Source organism: Asterias amurensis, chromosome 20 (genome assembly GCF_032118995.1).
Source record: "Asterias amurensis chromosome 20, ASM3211899v1".
Classification (NCBI taxonomy): domain Eukaryota; kingdom Metazoa; phylum Echinodermata; class Asteroidea; order Forcipulatida; family Asteriidae; genus Asterias; species Asterias amurensis.
In genome coordinates, this window is record NC_092667.1 from 11,603,099 (window position 1) to 11,629,156 (window position 26,058).

The window sequence follows — 26,058 nt, forward strand, 5'->3', positions numbered from 1 at the left end:
GCCTCTCTTAACCCACGAGTACGTCACAATTCTAACTCAAAACGAGGCCTCAGGCGCAGCCACTGTAAGTGGTGGCGGACAGGCGCCTGTAGCCTCATTGGGTTAGAATTTAGACCTCATGCATGAATATTAAGAGAGGTTAATGGCCATCAGTCATGGTCATCAGTCCTAGCCACCCCCCCCCCCCCCAATTTTCTTTCCTGAGCATTAGAATTGCCATTTTAAAAATGAAACTTCTTAGGATTCCCTTTTTGAAATGATTTAAAAAAAAGAATTCCCACGTTGGAAAGCACTGCGACAGTGAAAACATTTCCAACCGCCCAACCGACCATCTTGTCTCAGTTTTAGCATTCGGTTTTGCATATGTCAAGGTCAACTTGAAATAGCGTGCAATCTCATCTGAGCCTTCGAGCCCCTTACTGCCTAGTCTTGGCCCAAGACTATGGTGCTTGATATTGGATAGTGTACTACTCGCGGTTGAATCGCCAAAGCGCGCCCCCACGGTATGATTTAGTTAACTGGACGGCTTGAAATCTAGACTATACTGGCAAGCTACCATAGTCCACATTTACCAGTTAACTAAACCATACCGTGCCGGCACGCTTTGACAATTCAACAGCGCGTAGTACACTATCCAATATCAAGCACCATAGTCTTGGGCCAAGACTACTTACTGCCTAATTATTTCCAGCAAGCTTCATCACACCTCGCTGAAGGACAAGCCACTTTAGATTACTATACATTCAGGTGTAAAGACAAGATTTTAGAGAAGGTTTGACACAAATAAAAAAACAAGAACTCAAGGACAGGAAAAAAAAATAAACGACAAAAGTCTAAGATCATCAATGTTTGCTGTGAAGCCCTTTGATCCATTTATATAGTGAACTGATAACTGACTGATACTGCTTTCAGTGTTTTTTTCTCTTGTGGCTTATTTTTGTTGGACTACAAAACTTCCTGGAATTTTTAGGAAAGGCTGTCGCTATTGCGAAACGTCACTGAATAGTACCTAGCTTCATTGCTTCGTCATCGTGTGTTTGCTCTATACGAATAGTCAGGCACCACACAGACAGTCAATCATACACACCACACACAGTACGTAAACACTGGAGTGGAGTGGACTGGAGAACTAAGTTTTTTTGCGACTATATTTCTTGATTTGTAACTGAAACAGCCATGGGATGCGACGGGGGAACGATTCCAAGAAGAGATGAACTTGTCAGGCTCAAGAAAAGGCCAGAACAGGTGAGAAAATGTAGTCATTTTTAATCGCTTTCCGTGTGAATGTTCGTGTTTTTTGCCGATGCTAATTTTTATTCTGTGGATGTGATTCAGATGAGTGGTGCAAAGCCAATGCAATGGCAATATGGCAATACAGTATTACAATGATAATGCGGTGATTAATAAATATGGCAATGCAAAATGGCATGCCAGCATGGCGTGCGTAGCTCTACAAATAGCACATATTCCGCACAAAATTGTGAAGGGATGTACGGCAAGTCGTCAACAGGTTGACGTACACTCGACGACTCGTCGTACATTCGTTGTAAATGAAATGTAAAATACGTTGATAATATTTATTATAATCGATATTTATAACTAATACCTGAGTTATACTCAAGGTTCCATACTCAAAATCAAATGTACTCAGCACTGTTTTGACAATTGTATTATTAGGGTCTATTGCCAATGTCTCTTGTTTTTTTATTTATTATATCGAAATGTCAACAATGTCGGTCACTTCACACCCAAGTCACTTCGTACTCAAGTCACTTCGTACCCATGTCACACCATACGTGAATGGATTAGGTACGGTTGTTGAGACGAAGGAACAGATTTGAAACCAACCTTGTTTTTTGTTTTGTTTTTAACCAAAGTTGGGATTCGTTTTTTCTTATCCGCACTGGTTTAATATCAGTAAATAAAACATTCACTTTTTAGGAGAGTTTTTGAAACGGCAAATTTAGTAATTTATGGAGGAAAAGCTAGTGTAAAATATGCTCTCAATGCGCGTGCAATTCTCCGTCTGACAAGTCAAAAACGGAGAAAATCGGGTCAAGGTGAAGAACATTGTTATACTCATTTCTCAAAAACTACAGCACCTCAGCAACTAATATTCATGGCTGTATGCTTCGTTTTTGAAAGGGCAAGGGCACCAAGGCATTTTCTCTTTGGCAAAGGGCACCCTATGAGGAAATTGTAAATTTCTACTGGAGCATTTCAAGTGCACCAAGGCAATGGCAAGGGGCAACGGAGGCAATCGCCTCTGTTGCCTTCGTGAAGTATCAGGCCTGAATATTTTAAGGTATTCTTTCAACTATCGTTATCTTCAAACGGTGTAAGTTTAAGTAAATCTGTAGACAATATGTTTTGTGTTTTACAAAAAGTACCCAAATCCTTTAATTTTGAATTTGACTTCCTTACAGGTTGATAAGAACATGGAGAGAATGGCCAAGTGGCTGCACTGCTCAATAACTCAAGAACGTCTCAGGCAGCCGGTCATGGCATGTGAGCTCGGCAGGTATGTATGTTGTTTTTGCGTAGACGATTGAGGCAATTCAGTTAGTTAGACACAGAGACGAGCAGTAATCATTAATCAGAACAACTGTTATTTCATCATGTTTATTGGAGCATGAAGATCTACATACATGTACTGGTCACTATAGAATCACATATATGACATACTCGGAATAAAACATGTAGACCACACCTGGGGTGGATTTCACAAAGGTAGTCCTAACTTAGGACTAGTCCTAGGCAATGCTAAGAGATAGGACCAGTCATAAGTTAGGATGAGTTACTGGTCCTAACATAGGACCAGTCCTATCTCTTAGCAATGCTTAGGAGTAGTCCTAAGTTAAAACTACCTTTGTGAAATTGACCCCTGGTCCCTGAGGGCGCTATTCAAACCACGTTTACTTTGATGTTTTGTTCTTTCATATTTTTTAACTACAGCTGTTAAGTTCTGTATCAATTTACAAAAAGTAGTTTTGTGTAAGCTACCTTCAATTAGGCGATAGTTTCACATAATATAACAAGGGTTGACTGACACAAGTGTTTTTATCAAAGATTTACATTTATTCATTTTTCAGGTTGTACAACAAAGAGTCGGTTCTCGAATACCTGTTGGATAAAACAACCAGCGATTCAGCACAGCACATTAGAAGTCTCAGGGTATAAACAAAATAGTAGTGTGCCAAAAAAGTGAACTTGAAGCACTGGAGTAGGGGATAAAGCCTTGTTCGTACTTCCTGTCAATGCAAATGCAATGGGATGTATTTGCTGTGAATGTTTTGCAGGAGTTGAGCAGTTAAGTCAACTGATGTAAATTATTGGCTGCGTATTTGTGACGTCAAAATTTGTATCGCATTCGCAGGAGGTATTAACCAGGCTTAATCCTGGTGTTTCTGGTTCACATAGCAAGCACCCTTGTTTACAGGTTTCCTTCTGGCCTCAGAACACTCAGGGATTAAGTTCACTTATTAAGCCTTCTCGGTTTAATTATTAGAATGATATAATGATAACAACACTTTGAACCAAATTGTCAAGAACATATCCAGCGGCCAATACTCAAGTCCACTTCCCCAATATTTCTTGTTTTATTGGTGCACAACTTATACCTTGAATGTTGCGCAAGTGGACTGACACAGTTTTGTGAAATCAGCGGCAGATCTGTCAAGAGTTCTGATGTTTTGTTCCTAATATTAGAGGATATTTTTCTTGTTTTGAATTTAGGATGTGAAGGAACTTAATCTGAGCATCAACCCAGCATTTGAGAAACAAGGAAAGAAGAAAGGTGACGTGTACCTAGAAAATGACATCGCTCAATACATCTGCCCTGTGTCTGGCTTGCAGATGAACGGCCATTACAGGTAGGAGTAAGACAGGTTCTACCTGTCATTTATCTGTATATGAGATAAGCCCTTGTTCACACTCTATCTCTTATCCCTGGTCAATGCAGCCCAGGGGCGGCCCAGGAGTTTTTCCCCCATGGTTACCCCGGTTCACATTCACACTGTCCCCGTCTAGAACCCTATGTCCAAAGCTTCCGGCTGCACAATTCAAGAATACCCCTGGTTTTTACAGCTTACCCCTACTCCAGAGCAGGTTTGGCTATTTCCCAGGTATGCCCATTTCCCAGGTATGCCCATTTCCCAGGTATGCCCATTTGCTAGGTATGCCCATTTCCCAGGTATGCCCATTTCCCAGGTATGCCCATTTCCCAGGTATGCCCAATTCCCAGGTATGCCCATTTCCCAGGTATGCCCACTTCCCAGGTATGCCCAATTCCCAGGTATGCCCAATTCCCAGGTATGCCCATTTCCCAGGTATGCCCATTTCCCAGGTATGCCCAATTCCCAGGTATGCCCAATTCCCAGGTATGCCCAATTCCCAGGTATGCCCATTTCCCAGGTATGCCCACTTCCCAGGTATGCCCAATTCCCAGGTATGCCCATTTCCCAGGTATGCCCACTTCCCAGGTATGCCCAATTCCCAGGTATGCCCAATTCCCAGGTATGCCCAATTCCCAGGTATGCCCATTTCCCAGGTATGCCCATTTCCCAGGTATGCCCATTTGCCAGGGGAAAGTGATCAAAGTGTGAAAAGGCTGGCCGCTTTTCCCCTGGGGGAAACCCTGTGGAAAAGAGTAGTGTGAAAAGGGCTGTAGAGTGTTTTGTTAATCTTGTTGGTGAAGGCTCGGGATCGAATACAACCTCTTTCCTACCGTAGGTCTGAAGCCAGCCTCTGTCTTTTCTACAGATGTTTTCGTGGTAAATATGCAGGGTGTTTGATTCGCTCGTCCCCAGTGCCTTACTTTAACCAAAGGCGCTGGGATGGGCAAACGACCATGCACTGTCATTGGTTTAATAATGCGCAGTCCCATCATGCATCACACTCACACTGCGCAATATTTCTTTGCACTGCATACATGACGCACTTCCTGAACAAGAATCTGTGCAAGCGGATTAGCCCATCCCAGCGGTCCTGGATAGACTGGCCGCTGGGGCCGAGCGAATCTTTTCTACGGATGTTTTCATGGTAAATAAGCAGGGTCTTTGAGTGTGAATCCAGGCTTTCTGCTTGTTCTCACCCATACACTCTTGCGTTGTTGAGATGTAGATTAAGGAGCCATTCCTACAGTTTTATTCCACATACTGCATCTCTTTGGAACTCCTTGCCTGGTGCATGTTTCCCTCCATCCTACAATCAAGACTGTTTTAAGAGGAATATCAATTCCTATCTTCAGCTCCCCGAGTTATTTTTTTCTTAAATATCTCTTCTTGTTGCCCCTTATACCAAGAGTGGCTTCTTGACTTGTTTCGGGCAAACTTTGATTGAAAAATTAAAAAAGTGTCATCTTATATTGCGCTCAAATCCATTACTCGATGTGGCGCCCCAACAAAGTATTCTCTAACTCATGGGGTGACAGGTCTTTTTCTTCAGCCGCGCCACGCATCTGGAACTCTCTACCACTTAATCTTCGATCTTGTCTTTGTACTGCAAAATTCAAGTCTCTTCTCAAAACTTATCTTATGTCACAGGTTTTCAATGACTAATTTTGTCGTGTCTGTTTTTCTTTGTGTTGTGTTTTGTTTTTGTTTTGTTTTTGGTTTTACTGCGCCTTGAACACCCAGCAGCGTGGATATGTGCGCATTACAAGTCTTATTATTATTATTTATTATTATTAACTGCTTCAGGACTATTGTCCCCTTTTCCTGAAGACAATCAGAGCATACTGGTATTACCGCAAACCGTACGAGAAGAGACTTTTAACAAATAAGGTGTTTTTAATATTTTTCAGGTTTTGCTTCCTGTGGAGCTGTGGTTGTGTGTTGTCAGAGAAAGCACTTAAGGAAGTAAAGTCAGACGTGTGTCATAAGGTAGGGATAACATATATAATCCAGTGAACGATTTCCCGTGACTGTGTAGCAGAGAAAATTGCTACATAAAATGTATCAATTGCTGCTCAAAAATCACTGTTTGCTACTAAGTATTAGCAGTCTGTTTGCAAATATAAAGCTCTGTCTAAATATTGTGTGATCCAATATTGCTTAAATAACACATCGTTCCCTGTATTTCTTTATAGTGTGGGTCAGAATATGACGTCGAGGATGCGGTCATCTTGAACGGGAATCCTGAGGACATTGATTCTCTTAGAGACAAGATGGAGGAGAAAAGAGCACGAGCAAAAGCCGAAAAGGTACTCATAAATTAACATGATGTGAACAATTGAAACATGAATACATGTTTACCTTCGATGTTTTCTTAAATATTGCATTTGTATTGTATTTCTATACCACAAGCTCTAGATTTCTTCTCAAGTTGGGCTTACGTTTTAATTTTGGGTATTGTACATCATTTGAATGTTATTGTTCGTATGTAGGGCCATTAGCACTTTGATGGATTTGTGTGCTTTATAAGTTTTCATTATTATTATTATTATTATTATTATTATTACAGAATAGCACCCCCCCCACACCCTCCATTCAATGCCATAAGTAAACCCTTTAAAAACAATGCCCTTTCCCTTTTTGCTTGTCTCTCTTCGAAGAAACTAAAAAGGCGACCATTGGCTGGCAGTGAAAGATTTCACTCGTAATATCTGTGGTTATCTTCAAACACTTGAACCCTTGACTCTGATTGGTCGATCCATAGCAACAAGAGTGTGATATAAACATGTATTGCACGGCCCATAGCGGTAGCTGCACGGCTGCAGCTACGGCTACTGCTAAAGGTGTTGCTAAGGATGGACTGTATATCACAAATGATGTGGAATTTTACCCACAGCTGTAGCCGCCAGTTCGGACAAGGGGACAAGAAAGGGTGGTTTACCATCTTTGTCAGAAACCCTGAAATTGAGCCCAGGCAAACAGATCCTAAGCCAGAGCCAGATACGAAGCTATGATTTCGGAATGGGCCTAGATGTGAACAAATATGATAGCTTCACCATGATTAAGGTTTACAGCAGTGAGTGAAATTAATTTCTTTTCTGTTTTCATCGTTCGCTACAGAAAGCCAAGAAAGCCCTGAAGAGAAAACTTGAGACACCCAGCACTGTGACATCATCAGAAGATCAACCAACCACATCGAAAGAGAGTAAACCAGACCCAACCAAATTGACCAATGGCACATCAGGATCCTCCAAACCGACCAATGGTATTAAGGCAGAGTCAAGCAAGTTGACCAACGGCAGTGGAAAAACTTTGAAGTCATCCAAAAAAGGAACAGACAAATCGTTTGATCACACAAAGAGTGCTGTGTACAAATCTCTATTTTTATCAAAAGACCAAAAGGACATAAATAAGGCTCACTGGGTGACATATAACCCCTACTACGCCATGTCCAAGTAGAAATGTAGATTTATTGCCAAAACGGTATGTAAATAAATGTTAATATAACACATTCTGGCGATCTTTGAAACTTTCGCTACCATAGGGGACTTTAGTCAGTGGCGTAACCAGCAGGCGGCATACAAATCTTGTGGTACCGCCCCCCCCCCCCCCCCAATTGAGATGCATAAATGAAGTGTTTGATACATAAAATATCCCCCCCCCTCCCCATTAGCCCATAGACCTTTTCGTAAATACCCATTGAATGAGGTGCATGCTGGTCTAGCTATACTAGCGGTCAAACTTGATCTCTAGCTAGACCAGCATGCACCTTATTCCACGCCCAACGCGCGCATACCGAGTATCAACTTCACATGCTTCCTTTGGAGTGGTCAAACAAAGTGGTTCGACGATTATTTGTCTTCAAAGATTTTTTTTGTAATGAGTGGATTAAAGACGCTGGACACTATTGGTAATTGTCAAAGACCAGTCTTATCACTTGCTGTATCTCAACATATGCATAAAATAACAAACCTGTGAAAATCTTAGCTCAATCGGTCATCGAAGTTGCGAGATAATAATGAAAGAAAAAACACCCTTGTCATACGAAGTTGTGTGCTTTCAGATGCTTGATTTCGATACCTCAAATTCTAAATCTGAGGTCTCAAAATCAAATTCGTTGAAAATTACTTCTTTCTCGTAAACTACTCCACTTCAGAGGGAGCCGTTTCTCACAATATTTTATACTACCAACCTCTCCCCATTACTCCTTACCAAGTAATGCTTTATGCTAATAATTGCTTTTAGTAATTACCAATAGTGTCCACTGCCTTTATAACCACCAATGGGTCCTATTTTTCTATCAAATTTGTCTATTGGAATAGTTAGATTTCTTTTGAAATAAACATTCAGTTCTTTTAAGTTGAACAAACAAATGAACTTGAACTTGACTTGAACCTGCTACTTCCTAATTGACGTGCTGGCGCTCACCTTTAAATTGAGGCTCACGCCTTTTGGTCAATCTATGTCCATGCAGGTGTGCCAAGTTCCGCACTAGAGTTAAATTTGCTTATGATCAACCCCAAGTTATCTTCTTGTTTATACTTGAAATAACATTTGTTTTGAAGCTTGGGCCTTTATCATTGGCAAGCCTTCTTGCTTTTATTTCATACCAATCCTGACAGCAAAATTTGCTGGGGCTGGAAGCTAAAGACATGTTTTTTGATGATACAAGACAAGCATTGATTTGATATAAAAGTATGATGTATTTAATTTGAAGTATACTTCAAATAACCCATGCTTCTACTTCTACTTTACTACTCGGCAAAGTCCCATGATGGGATATCACGCCAAGATTACGAACGCGTTTCACCGATAAAGCAATTATAGCTATGGGTCTTTTAAAATCTTTGGACTTGGATATTTATTCTTCTCAGTATTCCTTTTGGAAGTTCAAAGAAAAGAAATATTTGTGAATGTCCAAAACCTGACAGATATATTCTGATATTTTGATATTTAGAAGTGTTTAGAAACGAACTTGCACTGTATCTGGTTCGGTAGAAGTTTTCTTTTTCCACTATTTGACTCCCATAATGGTGAGCTATTGGCAGATAGTAGCAGCATGTGACCTAGGTGCAATGCCTTTGTAACATTTTTTATAAATTTCTGCACTTTATTTGTTTTTATTATTAGTTTTTTTCATGGAAATGTGTGACTTGAGGCAGTGTAAAAATGTTAATAAATTAGTAAAAGCCAACGACATTTTCAGTTTCTGTTGTCGTGTTTCCCACCAGTCTTTCTGTGTCATCTTTGTAAAAGAATCATTAAATGTGTGAAATGCATGCCACTATTTTATAAAAAGTTACCAACTTAAAATTCCTCCTTCAAAATTCTTACCAGCTCTTAAAGTATTTTATACCAAACTGTGAGATTAATGTTTCATTATTGTTTCCAAAAAGATTCAGTCTTATCCATCTGATAACATGAAATAAAAAAAGAGGACTGACTGAAAAGGTACATTAGAAATATCAGTGTGAGTGCGGTACACACAGTGAACATGGAAGTAGAAATTCCATCTGAGTAACTAATTCTTCAGGCTATGTTCCCACGGACCGTTTTCGAAACTACGTCTTGCAGAGGGCTTGGGCTTTGGCTATGGCTTAAAGGAACACGTTGCCTTGGATCGGACGAGTTGGTCAAAACAAAAGCGTTTGTAACCGTTTTTTATAAAATGCATATGGTTGGAAAGATGTTTTGAAAGTAGAATACAATGATCCACACAAGTTTGCCTCGAAATTGCGTGGTTTTCCTTCTACTGTGCGAACTAACATGGTCGGCCATTTATGGGGTCAAAATTTTGACCCCCATAAATGGCCGACGTGTTAGTCGACGAGGTAAAAGGAAAACCACGCAATTTCGAGGCATGTTTGTGTGGATCATTGTGTTCTACTTTTACAACATCTTTCTACCCATATGCATTTTATAAAAAAACGGTTACAAACGCTTTTCAAAGACCAACTCGACCGATCCAAGGCAACGTGTTCCTTTAACACCATATTAGTTAATTTGAAAACGTGTGCTTCCCATATGGGGGCTACAAATGGGCGGACGGCGCCCTAGCCCGAGAGCCGTGGTTTCGAAAACGACCAACCTTTTCTAAAGGGTTATCAAGTGACGCAATATGACGGATTTATAACACCTGTTTTAAATTGCTAAGTGTATTCGATGACGTATCAGATGTTAATAGAGCAAAGGTCACCATGTCGTAGGTCAAAAGCATAAGAATCCCGTTTCATTAATTTTACCCCAAACGAATAATTTGGAATAATAATAGATGAATAATTTCAGAAGACGCCTTTATTATATAATTGCGTGGAATTTTTGTTTTTTAATTTCATTCCGCGGATGAAAATAGTTCGAGACTTTTTACGTATTTCCGGTTTATGCAGGTAGAGTACATTGACTTCCGGGTCAAATCCACATAGAGCAAGTGGGTGTCGCTTCCGTGTGTTGTGTAGACCGGGTTTTCCTGTCATTGAAGTGGATTTGTTTTTGCTCGACATTTTCTCACATTTTTCTCATCGACATGTCGTCCAGGAATCAGAAAGATAAAACTAAAAACATTCAAGATAAATATCAGTCTATCTTGTCCAGATTACTCCGTGAGGAAGACAACAAATATTGCGCAGACTGTGACGCGAAAGGTAAAAAATAAATGTAATTGACTTTAAATACTACATTAGCGGTGTATAATAACCTATGACTGGATGAAGCGTATTTATTTTTTTTCATTTTTTTTTTCAGTAGTGTAGTCAGTCTGGAATACATTTATCACACTGCACATAATTTTTGAGTTGCACAAACTAGTGTACCGTTAGAACTTAAAAGAAGTGGATTAAAGAGCTTAGTGAGCAATACTCATGATACTTTAGTTTTTAATTAATAATTAATTAGTAAATAGACCTTATTTATGCATTGACGTCATCCAGCGGCCATCTTAGTGGAAAAACGGTGACGAAACAATCGAAACCCACAGATTTGTACGCGCGGCGCACAGGATTGGCCAATGAACAACCTCCTTTTGACCTCTAGGTGAGGGCGCCCTACTGAAATGACGTCCTGTGCATAAGGTCTATAACTATTCAATTTTTTAAATTTTACTTTTTTCAATTTTAATAAGTCAGGTTTTTTAATGATTCATTTAATCTCTGGCTTCACGTACAAGGGAACATTTCATATTAGCTAGTTGCGATGGATGTAACCCTCCCTCCTTCCCACTGCCAGGAGGATAAAGGGTTAAGGCCAAATCACACAGGCCTTGATAACAAGAACAAAAACCATAACGTTAAAAATGCACGCCCTCAATTGGTTGAAATGCTCCATGCAGAATAGTCAAAACGCCCATGCTCATTCAACCAATCGAGGGCGTGCATTTTTATCGTTAACGTTTTCGTTCTCATAATCGGGGCCTTTGTTGTGACTTGGCCTTTATTATTATAAATCATTCCGCGGTTGGAGTGAGTCAAGTGGAGAATTACGATTATCGCATTTATTTAAAAATGCCTCCTTCAATGAGTACACTTACTACCAGACTACAAAGTTGCTTTTAAACAAGTTTTGTGAAATCAGCTATACAGGTACTACAATTTTTTCAAAGTGAGCTGAGTGTTTTTCTCGGAAGTTAGACCGTTAATCATTGTCAGGCCTGTATTAACAAACATTACTTCAAAGTTTTACTTTCTATTTCATCCATAAGCCCTTTGTGTTTTGACCATATTTCTTTAGAGTTATATATTTAAGAACTAGAGGGCGCACTGGTGATTCTGCTTGCACAAACGCGACGGGACCGCAAGATGACAAGCGTGCCATTCTGTAAGCGCGTTGAATATGAAATACACGTTTGCGTTTGTTTTTATTGAACGCTTACGCGATGCTGTTTGTTCAACTTACAAAATGGCCGCACAAACACATGCTGTGAGATGGCTGTTTTGTCAACTTAGAAAATGGCCGCCTGTGCGCATGCCGGGATGCGTTTATAGGCCAGTGCGCCCTCTAGTTCTCATATATAACTCTATGGTTTTGACTCACTGTATTTTTAGGGCCAAGGTGGGCATCATGGAATCTGGCAGTGTTTCTGTGCATACGATGCGCTGGTATTCATCGCAACCTGGGTGTCCACGTGTCAAGGGTCAAATCAGTCAACTTGGACAGCTGGACGGAGGAGCAGATTATGGTAAATTTTTGGATTTGGATGAAACATGTTTAAATAAAAGGGCGACTGTCATTAAATGATCATATCAGGCACGTTTATATGCCTAATACTTCACAGGAAGCAATGGCAAACGGATGCCCCTGGTTTGCCCCTTTGCGCCTTGTTGCCCCTTGAAATGTTCCAATAGAAGCTTACAGGATTCCTCATAGCGCGTGCCCTTCATCAAAAGAGAAAAACGCCTTGGTGCCCTTGCCGTTTTCAAAATGAAGCATTAGGCCTGCTGTAGTTGTTCTATGGAGTTTTGAACTCTAACGCAGTAACTGCATTCTTGCTGGCCGTTATTTGATGGTTAGATTTAAAGATTCCATGTGAACAGCCACAGACCTGCTTTGATCATGATGACAGTCCATCGTTTAGTACAAATAGCAACAAGAATATTGTATGCACACAGGTGTCATATTTCACCCAAACAATTATGTTTTTCCAAGTAAATATTTCCATTAAACATATGTGACTTGGTTTTGTTTTGTCGAAAAGAAAATTATCTTTTGTCATTTGAACATGTAACCTTTTTTTTCCTGTACCATTTTGCATAATCAGTACTTTCCTGAGTTCTGTGGAAGAAAATCCAACTGGCAAATCACTTGGTTTAAAAAAGTTCACCTGGCAAATCACTTGATAAGATTCGAACCCATGACCTTTGCATTGCTAGAGCAGATATAAGACCACCGGGCTAGCCCCATGGCTCGGGAAAGAGCTGAGTACACTGGTGTAAGGGTAAAAACATAATATCTTTATCCACAATGCAAAACTAACTTTATGTAAGATGCATTATAAGGCTAAGGAATGCAAGTTCTTAGTAGCTTAGGTCCAATGGAAAACTTTACCATTGCATCTCACTGGAAAAACAGACCTGCACTGCATAGAGCATGGCTCAAAACTAGTATTTTTCTGGTGGCTTTCTGTTTTTCATCACTCCAATATTACATATATTTCCATAACTTAACAGTAAATAACTTCTTGTAAATTTTTTCACAGAGTGTTGAAAATGGAGGGAACACGATCGGCCGGAAAATTTATGAGAAGCATCTCCCACAAGACTTCCGCAGGCCACAGACAGACTCGTATCCTTGGAAAAGATAAATGACCTTTAGCGTTTAGCTTCCGTAGAAATTCCTAGTGCCAAAGTCCTAACGCTCATGTTTTTGTTTTTGCACATAATTTTTGATGCACCCTCTTTTGAAACTCCAAATTTTCCACATAAAAATTTCTTGTGACAATTTTTTTTTATTTTAATTGTCTTTCATACATCACTGCAAGCTGAATGTTACCTCAGTTTTTTTTTTTTCTTTGGATATTATTACAAACATATAGAGTTTCTTTTATTTCGCCAAAACTGTCGCAAAGACAAGATGTCTAAGCGACTGCATAGTTAACCTTTTCAGCACTTAATCAAATTGTTCCAAACCAAATTGTGTTAATTCTTTAACATATCTTGAGCAGAAGCTCCCTGGAACATTTCATCAGAGCAAAGTATGACCAGAAGAAATACATGGACAAAGACTTTGTCCGTCCAGCCCCAAAGGTAAGCTACATTAGACACTCAACCATGCACACCCCATCCCCTTACGTGCACCCCATTCCCTTTTGCCCACCCAGTCCCAGCGCAAACTGTGTCTTTATCATCGATTAAAAACAACCCCACGTGACGCACTCTCCACCAATAGGAAAAGCGAAACTGCCTGGGGTGTTTATGAATATGAAATTAAAGATTGTTTCTTATCTTGTACTTTATAGAAAATAAGCGACAGAGATCTTGAACCAGAGAAGAAGGAAAGGAAAAGTGGAGGAAGGAGTAAGCAACAGACTCTGGTAGCACTTGCCAAATCAAGAGAGGTAAGCTGATGAGGGCAGTTTCACACAAAAATGGTTAAACTTCCAAATCACATTAGGGACACAACATCCTTCAACATGTTTAAAGGCAGTGGACACTATTGGTAATTGACTACGACTATCCTTCACAGTTGGTGTATCTCAACATATGCATAAAATAAGTAACCTGTGAAAATTTGAGCTCAATTGGTCATCAAAGTTGTGAGATAATAATGAAAGAAAAAGCACCTTTGTCACACGAAGTTGTGTGCGCTTAGATGGTTGATTTCGAGACCTCAATTTCTAAATCTGAGGTCTCGAAATCAAATTCGTGGTAAACTATTTCTTTCTCAAAAACTATGGCACTTTAGAGGGAGCCTTCTCTCACAATGTTTTACACCATTAACCTATCTCCATTACTCGTCACCAAGAAAGGTTCTATGCTAATAATTATTTTGAGTTTTTTTTGCCATTAATTGTAAGTGCGATTACCAAACGTAAAACCTCCCCTTTAAAACCAGAATGTTCCAAGGCCGCATGCCGCAGGCCTTCAGCCATCAGCAGCCACTTCACTGAACGCGGCTCATCTGTACCATTCATCACCTAACCTGACGACATCCACTGGCCAGCCACCAGCCACTGTACCAGCCACTCCTGTCAAAACAGTATCGTCTGCTAATGATTTGCTCGGATTATGTAAGTCAAATCTTTTATATGAATATATTATTAAAAGATTGCAGCCATAAAATCAATTAACTGTTTCGAAAAATCCTTTTGTTGCTATGAAAGTGGCCATCTTGTAGGGTAGGCCGTATGTGCAGGTACATCAATGAAGCATGCAGCGTTCCCGGTTTGATTTCTCTGGCATGCACACATACACGCACACGCTCACAGACAATATGTTGTGGGTATTTGACCGGTGTAAGTCATATTCGATAAGGTCTATATGGAATTTGAGGCATTGCCATGATTGCAATATAAGGTTTCAATATATTTGGTTTGTGTGAACACCATGTGTGTATCTACTTGCCAGGTAGATTTCGTTCTTTAGAGAACTGTCTTGCTTTATATTCTAATACCGCAGAGTAGATTTTTTCTTTTTTTTTGGGGGGGGGCAGTTAGAATGTTGCATTTCTGCTTATTAATAGAATAGAAGAGTGCATATAAATTTAATTTTAACTTGAGATTTGTGTCGGGGATGTCATTTACAGGTACGCCACCGGCAAGCAACGTCAACGATCTCCTCGGACTGGACACGCCAACACAGCCCGTCACCAACAACCCCGTTCCCGCGAGTAACGGAACTTCCGACGGAAGGATAGAGACCTCGTTATTTGGTGAAGATGCCGAGGTGCAATCGGAGACGGGTGGAAAGAAAACCAAAGAGTCAATCATGGCCTTGTTTGGGTCGTTGTCTTCATCATCAGCAGCAGCAGCAGCGCCTGCACAAACTCAACAGCCAGCGTTCAACGTCCCAGGTACAGTACCTAGTCAGTGTTGTAGCTAGAGAGATTTTAGTAGTTGGCTCTTAAAGGCAGTGGACACTATTGGTAATTACTCAAAATACTTATTCGCATAAAACCTTTCTTGGTGACGAGTACTGGGGAGAGGTTGGTAGTATAAAACATTGTGAGAAACGGCTCCCTCTGAAGTGACGTAGTTTTCGAGATAGAAGTAATTTTCCATGAATTTGATTTCAAGACCTCAGATTTAGAACTTGAGGTCTCGAAATCAACCATCTAAACGCACACAACTTCGTGTGACAAGGGTGTTTTTTTCTGTTATTATTATCTCGCAAGTCCGATGACCGTTTGAGCTCAAATTTTCACAGGTTTGTTATTTTATGCATATGTTGAGATACACCAAGTGAGAAGGCTAGTCTTTGACAATTACCAATAGTGTCCAGTGTCTTTAATGCAATTTTGTCCACCAAGGGCGAACATTCCAACAAAGTTATTCATGTTCAGATACATGTATGGGGCCATCATTGCTAAAGTGCAAACAGTTTGCTCGACACTTTTGAGAGTCCCTTAATTTCATTACCAGATGGATATAGTGATAATAAGATATTTATAATGTTCAATCCATTATTTTATTTTGAAGGAGGTGTATACATTCCATCACAGCAGCAACAGCAGGTTGCCAACGGTTACCCTGCAAACTCCACCATGCCTGGGTACCAAGCACCACAACAGCAACAACCGCCGCAGTCAAATGGCATGCCAGGTTACGGCGTTGTGACCAACAACCAAGCAATGATTGGTCAACAGCAAGGCATGGTGGGCCATCCGCAAAGCATGATGGTACAACAGCCAGGCATGGCGGCAATGCAGCAGGGCATGATGGGACAGCAACCGGGCATGGCAGCTCAGCAACCGGGCATGATGGGGCAGCAGCTAGGCATGATGGGACAGCAACCGGGCATGCCGACACAGCAGGCGGCCATGATGGGACAGCAACCGGGCATGATGGGTAACCAGGGGATGGTTGGGATGTACGGGGCCCCAGCCGGCCAACAACAGTCAGCATATCTACAACAGGTGAGTTTCAACTAGTTCAAATCTTTGCTGTCCAGCTAAAGGAATATCGGCTTTATTAAAGTGAGGGTGTACGTTTGGTAATCACAATTTTTAAATTAATAGCAATATTAATTTACTTGCTATCGTAGAAGTACTGCAGCTTTTGATAGTACAAAGCATTTTGCTACTTGGTCAGAAGTACAACAGCTTTCTATTGTACTGACCCCGTACACACGCGTCACACGCGGCGGCTGGTGCCACGCTCACCATGTTGGTGGGCAAGTTAGGTTTACGTGTGTTAACGCCGCTTCGCCTAAAATGCGCACTTCACTGCATAACGCACAGCATACTCTATGCATAGAGTTATATGTGAACACGCACAGTGAAATTGCCCACCAGTATGGCGCATTCAAGATTTTTTTTGATGATGACGTCAGGTGAAATGGGTCAATAGAGCATTTTGAGATTCATGTGACTTTGAAGTAATGTGGTTATGAAAAAGAAAAGAAAAAATCTTTTTTTTTTTTCCAAAAAAATTTGAAACTGAGAAACGCTGCTGTCTTCTTGCGCAGATCGAATTGAAATGGACATAACCACTCAGGATTTTTCGGCAATGTCTCAGAAAGCTACCACCTTTTTGAAAACAAAACCGACAGGAGCAGTATACACTTTTACACAGGTGCCTCCTTTTGCTTCAAAAATATCAGTCACCAGTAGCAAAAGGTTTGCCAATATTAACAGGCTGTACCTTATCTTGATGCATAGAGAGTAAGCATGTATCAGTAGCGGCAATTTGAACAAGTTTGCTTTTGTTCAAAGGAATACAATGCCTTGGATCGGTCGAGTTGGTCTTTGAAAAGCGTCTGTAACCGTTTGTTATAATATGCATATGGGTAGAAAGATGTTGTAAAAGTAGAATACAATGATCCACACAAGCATGCCTCGAAATTGCACGGTTTTCCTATTACCTCATCAACTAACCCGGTCGGCCATTTATGGGAGTCAACTTTTTGACTCCCATAAATGGCCGACGGTGTTAGTTTGCAAAGGAAAAGGAAAACCACGCAATTTCGAAGCAAATTTGTGTGGATAATTGTATTCTACTTTTAAAACATCTTTCCAACCATAGGCATTTTATAACAAACGGTTACAAATGCTTTTTGTAGACCAACTCGTCCGATCTAAGGCAACATTTTCCTTTAATGCTTGGTCTAACCCATCCTACTAACAAATGAGTGTTTATTTTATTCATCGCTTGCACATCATTGTACTACCATAGCAACCACAGCAACAGCAGCAGTTACCACAGCAGGTACCGCAGCAGGTACCGCAGCAGCAACAGCAGTTTCAAATGATGCAGCAACAAATGACCCAGCAGGTTGGACATTATTGACACATTTCTGTTGTTGGTGCACTTTACGTACTAAATGTCTTTCTGTCAAGGTGTATAGGTGTCTTCACATACTTGTATCAACATTTACAATTAAAGGGAAGGTACACATTTGGTAATTACTCAAAACAAATATTAACTTAAAAACTGACTTAGTAACGAGCATTGGAGAGTTGTTGATAGTATCAAACATTGTTAGAAACGGCTCCCTCTGAAGTAGCATAGATTTTGAGAAAGAGGTAATTTCTCACGGAAATTCATTCCCCTGATTGGAGTTTGCTGAGTTCCCTTGACGATAAAATCATCAAATCAAACAAACGATCAAGATGTGCCAGGTTTTATACAGACACAAAATGCAACTTGACTTCCAAAATGGCGAGCATTGCAGACCCTTGCTCAAGGGGGGGGGGGATGTTCGCTGAGGGTGCCATTTGTTTGTAATAATGTCAACTTAATAATAGAAACTGATGTTTTGTCAAAGTGTTGGCTGTACAGTGAATATTAATCCAAGTATATCTTTGTATGTCTGTTTTTTTATATTTCTCCTCTAACCCGCCTGCTGTCGTGTGTACCTCCCACGTGATTTGTGCATTGTGATTGGTGCAATATGTGGTCACATGACAGTATAATCCATGGCAACAGATGCAGATGCAGCCCAGGCAGCAGTTTAATATGGACCAACATCAGGTACCATACCTAGCAAGACCTGACTCTATCGGTGGTGGTCTCCACTCTCCACATTTAAAAAAACAAAAACAATCATGGGTTCAATTTCATTGAGCTGCTTTAGCAAAAAACGTAGCAAAGTATAGACAGTATCGAATATGGCGTTACCATTCAAATACTGGCCAACAACATGGCGTTTGCGAGCGTGTGCATGTTTGTGTTCCTGTGTGTGCCATAGAAATAAAACTTGGAACGCTGCATGCTTCAATGATGTACAGGTTTAGCCACGCATACAGTCTGCCCCACAATATGGCCACTTCCATAGCAACAAAGGGGTTTTTGTGAATGCGAATGCGATACTCATTTTGACAGCACAGCCCTTTTTTCGCTGCGAATGTTTCATAGGGTTTGAAATGTTGTCAACTCTTCCGAAGTACTTGGTTGCGAATTTGTGACGTAAATATTCAAAATGCACATTCCCAGGAAGTATGAACCGGGCTCTTCAGAAAAATTCTGCACCAGGATACCAGCCAAAACACCATTTCATATTAACCACTGGCGACTGGTATCCTGCATATTTTTCCTTGGTAGAATTTGTTTAAGCACCATTGTCTACTTTAAGCAGCTTTACGAAATTGGACCCTATTCATACTCAACATCGTTTATACATCTTGGTCTAAATCAACTTGCACTCATAAGAAACAAATTTACATACACTCACTCACTCATCCACAACGACAGCATTGGTCCCCCATGTTGACTTCCTGTGCCAAACCAGGTTGGTTCAGCGGTTTCTTTCCCTGCCTATCAATTCTGTGGACCTTGGTTCGAATCCCACCTCAGACCTTGAGCCTTGCATGTGGATTGGGTTTTCAGTCCCTACCTGGGTGCGTGGGTTTTCCCCATTCAGGGGTTTTCCTCCCACTTCTAATCCCGAACATTTCTTCTTGTTTTCTGTTATTGGTGCAGTTGGTTGTGTAATAAATAAATAAATAAGTTCAAACAGCGTGGTTCTAGAGAGTCAACTTAGCTCGATTGAATCAGGTTATCGCTTCAGGGGCTTTTGGGGTGTTCGCTTGGCCTTGAACAGTCCGAGCCCATAGCTGGGAGCAATCTTGCCAAGACTTGATGGCGATGTCAAGTGCCTTCTTGGCTGGGGTGTTATCATCCAGGCATACAACGTAGCGGGGATCGGTTCAAATCCCACCTCAAAACCTTGAGCCTTGCAAGTGGATTGAGTTTCCAGTCTTTCAGTTCCTACCAGGGCTTCATTTCATAGAGCTGCTAAGCACAAACATTTGTTATGAGCTTGAAATTATTCCTTGATAAAAACAGGATTACCAACCAAATTTTCATGTGAATTTTCAGGATAAGCAAACAACAGCTGAATACCAGTAACAAGCAATATGCAACAAATGAAAATTTGGTTGGTAAGCATGTTTTTATCAAGGAAGAAATTTCATGCTAAGCAAATTTTTGTGCTTAGCAGCTCTATGAAATTGGGCCCTGGGCGGCATTTCATAGAGCTGATAAAGCACAAAATAAGCTCAGCACAAAATTTTGCTTACCAGAATTTAAGGCTACCAGCCAAAATACCATGTCACGTGTACAATTTGTGACTGGTGTCCTGGTCATTGTTGCTAAGCTGTTTTTTTGAAGTTATTTTTTCTGCTTTAAAAGCAGCTGTATGTAATTGGGCCCTTATTGCATGGGGTCCCCATTTGGGGTTTTCCTGGCACATCTTAAACTGAAAATGTCCTCTGGTTTCCTATTTACCCTTTTATTGGTGCTAATTGTGCTGTTGGATGTGTTACATATGAAAAAGACATCACCCCAAAAACTCTGTACATTTTGCTGGTTACCTGGGCCCAATTTCATGGCTCTGCTTACCGTAAGCACAGAATCAGCGCTTACGGAAGCAGGGAATTCTGTGCTTACGGCAAGCCTATTTCACGGGTAAGCAGCGAATTTTGGCTTGGGTACTCCACGTTACTAGGCATTCTACGCTTACAAGGCTAGCGCAGAAATTCGGCGCTTGCAAGTAAGCGGGGAATCGTGATTGTAAGCGCAGAATTCGGCGGTAAGCAAAGCCATGAAGTTGGGCCCTGTCTTCAAACATATCCGATTCAAACTTGTCCTACTACATGTAATAAAGAAATCCTTTTCAAGCCAATCTCCAGAGCCCAATGCTTCTCAACCCATACTATCACTCACACTACACTACATTTCCCATTTTGCTTCAGCGTTTCAGGATGCATGTTTGATGTATTGCTTTTATAAGACTTGTTTGTTATCGTGTATATTGTTGCATGAACTTTTTGTAATGAAACCTTCAACTTGAGTTATTAAAGCCATTTGACACTTTCTGAACAGAACAAAAATTAAAAGTTCACAAATTTACAAATAACTTACAGGGTTTACAGAAGGTAATGGTGAAAGACTTCCCTTGAAATATTATTCCATGAAATGCTTTACTTTTTGAGAAAACATTAAAACAATTTTCAATTCTCGATATATCGAGAATATCAGATTTATTTTAAACACTTGTCATGACACTGTGGAAACATGCGGAAACAAGGGTGGGTTTTCCCGTTATTTTCTCCCGACTCTGATGACCGATTGAGCCTAAATTTTCACAGGTTTGTTATTTTATATAGTTGTGATACACGAAGTGTGGGCCTTTGGACAATACTGTTTATCGAAGTTGTGCGATTGCTTTAAAAGGAGCTGATTGTAATATTCTTGCAGTTCTTTTTGCAGTGTGCACCACAAAGCTACCCTCGTCATCATTTGGTGTCAAATCGTTTAGAAGCTAAATATACTTTGTGTGGATGACTCCTGGCCCAACTTTCTGCTCAGAGCACGACAAGTAGCTAACCACATCTATTTTGCTTACCAGAATTAGTTTACCAGCCAAAATGTGTCTTTCTGCTTATTTTTGCACGACTTTATCCTTTAGCAGCTCATGGAATTGTGGACCTAGTCCGATAATCATTGGTTCGTATAAAATCATGTTGTTTTTTCTTTGTGATAATTTGTTGAAATATTTTTAATTGTATTATAGATTCAACAGCAGATGAGCTCCATGCGTGTCGGAAGTAACCCCCCTCAAGGACAAATGCAGCAGCCCGGCTGGCAATCAAGCAATAGTGGAATCCCTCAGCAACAGGCTGTACCAAATGCCGTAGCAGGGGTGGGAGGATGGGGAGGGCAAATGTCATCGTCAGGGCAGACGCTTAGTAACCAACTGTGGAAATGATGGCCTCGTGGAGAGAGAACTTCAGAGGGATGGGGACCATGGACAAAGGTAATAGTGGATTATGACAGTAAAGGTACAGCATTGGTAACCAGCTAAGTCAAAATGTCAGATGAATGCTCATTTGCATAAAGTGGGAATGGCCTCGTGTTCGGACTCTGGCAGAGTCAGTCTCAAATTTCAAAGCCTAAAAAAATTGTGACAATGGCATTGAACAGCTGTAAATATTATAGTTAATACGGAAAACCAAATCCAAACAAAGAAAATATGTCAGTAATAGATACGGGAGGGAATAAATTTAAAGTCCCAAGTCTGTAATTGGATTTCAGCCATGTTTTCAACGAGAGCCAAAAAACATTTGTCTGTAACAGCTGAATGATATTCATATTTCATTGCCGGGAAAAAAAAATTGTACATTTGACATTAAAACAAAAACCTGTAAAAGTGTGTATTTATAAAGACTAAAATGTGCGAAACTTAGACTTTGTATTTTATGAGCAACATTTGTAAGTTTGAATCCACCTAACCCCCCCCCCCCCCCCCCCCATTTACCAAGCTGTACATGTACATTTGTTATCATGATCATGTATATAGGAGTTGTACAAGTTTTGATGTATAGGGTTAAGTATGCATATCTGATGTCTTCAGTTTTGGCTATGAATAGATCAGTCAGTAGCCACAGCCATTAGCCAGTTCTGACACGGTGTAGTTGTGTGCAAAATGTCGTCACATTAGTGTAGGTGTTAAAAACATGCTTCTGCATCATGCCCTTAAAGTACATGTAGTATGTATAGTAGACTATAACCAGAAGAGAAAGTTACAACATTGGCATAGGTTTATCGCAAATAGCAAAATATCAAGAGAGGGCGCTGTTGAAGCCACACAGAGACATAGGCCATGCATGCATGCATGCGCACGTCGTGCAAAACAACATACACCGCGGCGTTGAATGCCCCCTCTGCCTACCCATAACGCATTGCGGTTCTCAATCGCGATAAACCTTATGGTGGCTGCTGCGTAATGCGCCATGTGAGTTGAGTTTTACGTTGGTTATCTCGTGTGCCACAATAGTTTCTCCCAGGCACAGGGTTTTCAAACATTTTTTATCTCTGCCTTACATGTAGCTCCGTTGTCATACATGTAGGAACAATGTTGCAGCCTTGCTTCCTGGCAGCTCGAACATAATACTCTGTGCTTTTAACAATTATTTTCCTTTTCGCTGGAACTTTCTACACTTTGTTTCATGGTAAACATCTTGGTAGCCTAAGCGACAAGAGTAAATGTGCGCCTCAAAAAAACAAATGTTGTATCTTCCCTTCCAATGACATGAATGATTTGTATATGCGTAGCAATTGGTATTTCTTTGCAAGGTAGATTACACTGCTAGGCTCACAAAAACTAGAAGCCTTTGAGCGTGCCTTTTTACCTTAAAGACACTGGACACTATTGGTAATTGGCAAAGACCAGTCTTCTCACTTGGTGTATCTCAACATATGCATAAAATATCAAACCTGTGACAATTTGAGCTCCATTGGTCGTCGAAGTTGCGAGATAATAATGAAAGAAAAAACACCCTTGACACATGAAGTTGTGTGCTTTCAGATGCTTGATTTCGAGACCTCAAAATCTAATTCTGAGGTCTCGAAATCAAATTCATGGAAAATTAATTCTTTCTCAAAAATTATGTTACTTTAGATGGAGCCGTTTCTCACAATGTTTTGTACTATCGCCAGCTCCCCATTACTCGTTACCAAGTAATTTTTATGCTAATAATTATTTTGAGTAATTACCAATAGTGTCCACTGCCTTTAAATAAGATCAATTAAGACAAAGACATTGTGGGTATCTTCGAAGCTACAATGTGTGCAGTTAATTTGTTTATTACTCTTTTTCGTGAGACCAGGGCCCAGTTTCATGGATCTGCTTACCATAAGCAAAGTATCGGCGCTTATGGAAGCGGGGAATTCTGTGCTTAAGTCAAGCGTGTTTCACAGGTTAGCGGGGGAATTTTTGCGTGTTAGTACTCCACATTACTAGGCATTCTTTGCGTACACAGATTTAACCAAAGCAAAATTTAAAGATGCTTGCACTTTTGTAAATTTGTAACGGCGATTATATTTTCTTTCTTCATTTTTATCCTGAATTGTCAAAAATCTATCAAAAATCTAGAGCACATTACTCAGTTGTGTTGCAGTTTTTTTTACATATAAATTCCAATTTTCTATGTTTAAATATTTAGACTTCTGGGCTCAGAATTGTGATTTAAATAAAACTTTTTCGGTACTAAAAGGACTCTTAATTTGCTTAGTTGGATAATTTTTGTAAAAAAACAACAACCAAGAAACAAACTTTAACAAATCAAATTCTTCACAATAATTTGATCTAAACATAGTACAAACTGCAGCTTATAAATAAATTATTCAATAAATCTTTCATAAATTTGTTTAATTTTTAGTTATAGTTAATACTAATATAATTCTATCAGTTTGAAATTGGCCCCATTCCCATACTGAAAAGGTTTTGTGTTTGTTTAGACAACTGGGTCCATCTTCATAGAACTGTCAAACTTTGATTTGTGAATCATTCCTATTTTCTCTTCTTTTCAAGTTAGGCGTGTATCTATAATATTCAATTTATTAAATATTTTGCGCACAGGCAAACCGGACTGCCCAAAATATCTATATTTATGTTATTGTAAAACCTTTGTATCATTATTCCTACGTTGTATAAAAATAATTATAACTATTGTTTTGTTTGTGACCCTTCATGTAAAGTTAACTCGTCAGCGATTTTAAGTTTTTAAGGAAAACTGTGTTTAATGAACTCACTGGTCACGTGACTGTATCTGACTAATTTCTGTGTAAAGAGAAGGGGGTTTTATTTTGTCATTATCTTAGTAGATTATGTGAAGACATTTAAATTATATCACCACAGTAAATAAAACTGATTTCAACTGTGTCAAATTTTGTACAAACATGTACAAGGCTATAGCCTTCTGAATTTATCAAATTTTGCAGAAATATGTATAAGGCCTTGTGAATATATCCAACTTTGTACAAATATGTATAAGGCTATAGCCTTGTGAATTTATCAAATTTTGTACAAAAATGTACAAGGCTATAGCCTTGTGAATTGATCAACATTTGCACAAAATTGTACAAGGTTATAGCCTTGTGAATTGATCAACATTTGCACAAAAATGTATAAGGCTATATAGCCTTGTGAATTGATCAAATTTTGTACAAAAGTGACAAGGCTATAGCCTTGTGAATTTATCAAATTTTGTACACAAAATTTATCCACATTTGCACAAAAATGTACAAAAATGTACAAGGCTATAGCCTTGTGAATTGATCAAATTTTGTACAAAAATGTACAAGGCTATAGCCTTGTGAATTTATCAAATTTTGTACACAAAATTTATCCACATTTGCACAAAAATGTACAAGGCTATATATAGCCTTGTGAATTTATCAAATTTTGCACAAAAATGTACAAGGCTATAGCCTTGTGAATTTATCAAATTTTGCACAAAAATGTATAAGGCTTGTGAATTTATCAAGTTTTGTACAAAAATGTACAAGGCTATAGCCTTGTGAATTTATCAAATTTTGTACAAAAATGTACAAGGCCTTGTGAATTTATCAAATTTTGTACAAAAATGTACAAGGCTATAGCCTTGTGAATTGATCAACATTTGCACAAAAATGTATAAGGCTATAGCCTTGTGAATTTATCAAATTTTGTACAAAAATGTACCTTGTGAATTTATCAACTTTTGTACAAAAATGTACAAGGCTATAGCCTTGTGAATTTATCAAATTTTGTACAAAAATGTACAAGGCTATAGCCTTGTGAATTTATCAAATTTTGTACAAAAATGTACAAGGCTATAGCCTTGTGAATTTATCAAATTTTGTACAAAAATGTACAAGGCTATAGCCTTGTGAATTTATCAAATTTTGTACAAAAACGTACAAGGCTATAGCCTTGTGAATTTATCAAATTTTGTACAAAAATGTACAAGGCTATAGCCTTGTGAATTGATCCACATTTGCCTTGTGAATTTATCAACATTTGCACAAAAATGTACAAGGCTATAGCCTTGTGAATTTATCAAATTTTGTACAAAAATGTACCTTGTGAATTTATCAACTTTTGTACAAAAATGTACAAGGCCTTGTGAATTTATCAAATTTTGTACAAAAATGTACAAGGCTATAGCCTTGTGAATTGATCAACATTTGCACAAAAATGTATAAGGCTAATAGCCTTGTGAATTGATCCACATTTGCCTTGTGAATTTATCAAAT

The 26,058-nt window shown here is 39.5% G+C and overlaps 2 protein-coding genes across 4 annotated transcripts; both read left to right on the top strand.

Moving 5' to 3' along the window:
* The first annotated feature begins 1,099 nt into the window (after nt 1-1,099).
* Nucleotides 1,100-9,081, top strand: LOC139952625 (replication termination factor 2-like). The gene is made up of 7 exons (XM_071951827.1): nt 1,100-1,245; nt 2,427-2,521; nt 3,093-3,174; nt 3,736-3,872; nt 5,804-5,882; nt 6,089-6,202; nt 7,014-9,081. Exons 1-7 carry the CDS (start codon nt 1,177-1,179, stop codon nt 7,350-7,352), a joined length of 915 nt encoding a protein of 304 aa, XP_071807928.1. The 5' UTR covers nt 1,100-1,176; the 3' UTR covers nt 7,353-9,081.
* Nucleotides 9,082-10,326: 1,245 nt separating this feature from the next.
* LOC139952404 (uncharacterized) lies at nt 10,327-25,009 on the top strand. Of its 3 annotated transcripts, XM_071951519.1 has the most exons (11): nt 10,327-10,534; nt 11,930-12,063; nt 13,081-13,166; nt 13,546-13,627; nt 13,840-13,938; nt 14,436-14,610; nt 15,126-15,392; nt 16,018-16,454; nt 17,713-17,811; nt 18,448-18,510; nt 21,554-25,009. In XM_071951519.1, the coding sequence occupies exons 1-11, from the start codon at nt 10,417-10,419 to the stop codon at nt 21,746-21,748; spliced, it is 1,755 nt and encodes a 584-aa protein (XP_071807620.1). In that variant the 5' UTR covers nt 10,327-10,416; the 3' UTR covers nt 21,749-25,009. The 3 variants fall into 3 exon arrangements, with proteins under 3 accessions (XP_071807620.1, XP_071807621.1, XP_071807622.1); XM_071951520.1 differs by lacking the exon at nt 18,448-18,510; XM_071951521.1 differs by lacking the exons at nt 17,713-17,811; nt 18,448-18,510 and having other exon boundaries at nt 21,554-25,008.
* The last annotated feature ends 1,049 nt before the right edge of the window (nt 25,010-26,058 follow it).

Coding starts and splice junctions, on each gene's coding strand:
- LOC139952625 (XM_071951827.1), top strand. CDS start 1,177: ATGGGATGCGACGGGGGAACGATTCCAAGAAGAGATGAACTTGTCAGG. Junction 3,175..3,735: donor AGCACATTAGAAGTCTCAGG/GTATAAACAAAA, acceptor TTTTGAATTTAG/GATGTGAAGGAACTTAATCT. Junction 5,883..6,088: donor AGTCAGACGTGTGTCATAAG/GTAGGGATAACA, acceptor ATTTCTTTATAG/TGTGGGTCAGAATATGACGT.
- LOC139952404 (XM_071951519.1), top strand. CDS start 10,417: ATGTCGTCCAGGAATCAGAAAGATAAAACTAAAAACATTCAAGATAAA. Junction 12,064..13,080: donor GGACGGAGGAGCAGATTATG/GTAAATTTTTGG, acceptor ATTTTTTCACAG/AGTGTTGAAAATGGAGGGAA. Junction 13,628..13,839: donor TTGTCCGTCCAGCCCCAAAG/GTAAGCTACATT, acceptor TGTACTTTATAG/AAAATAAGCGACAGAGATCT.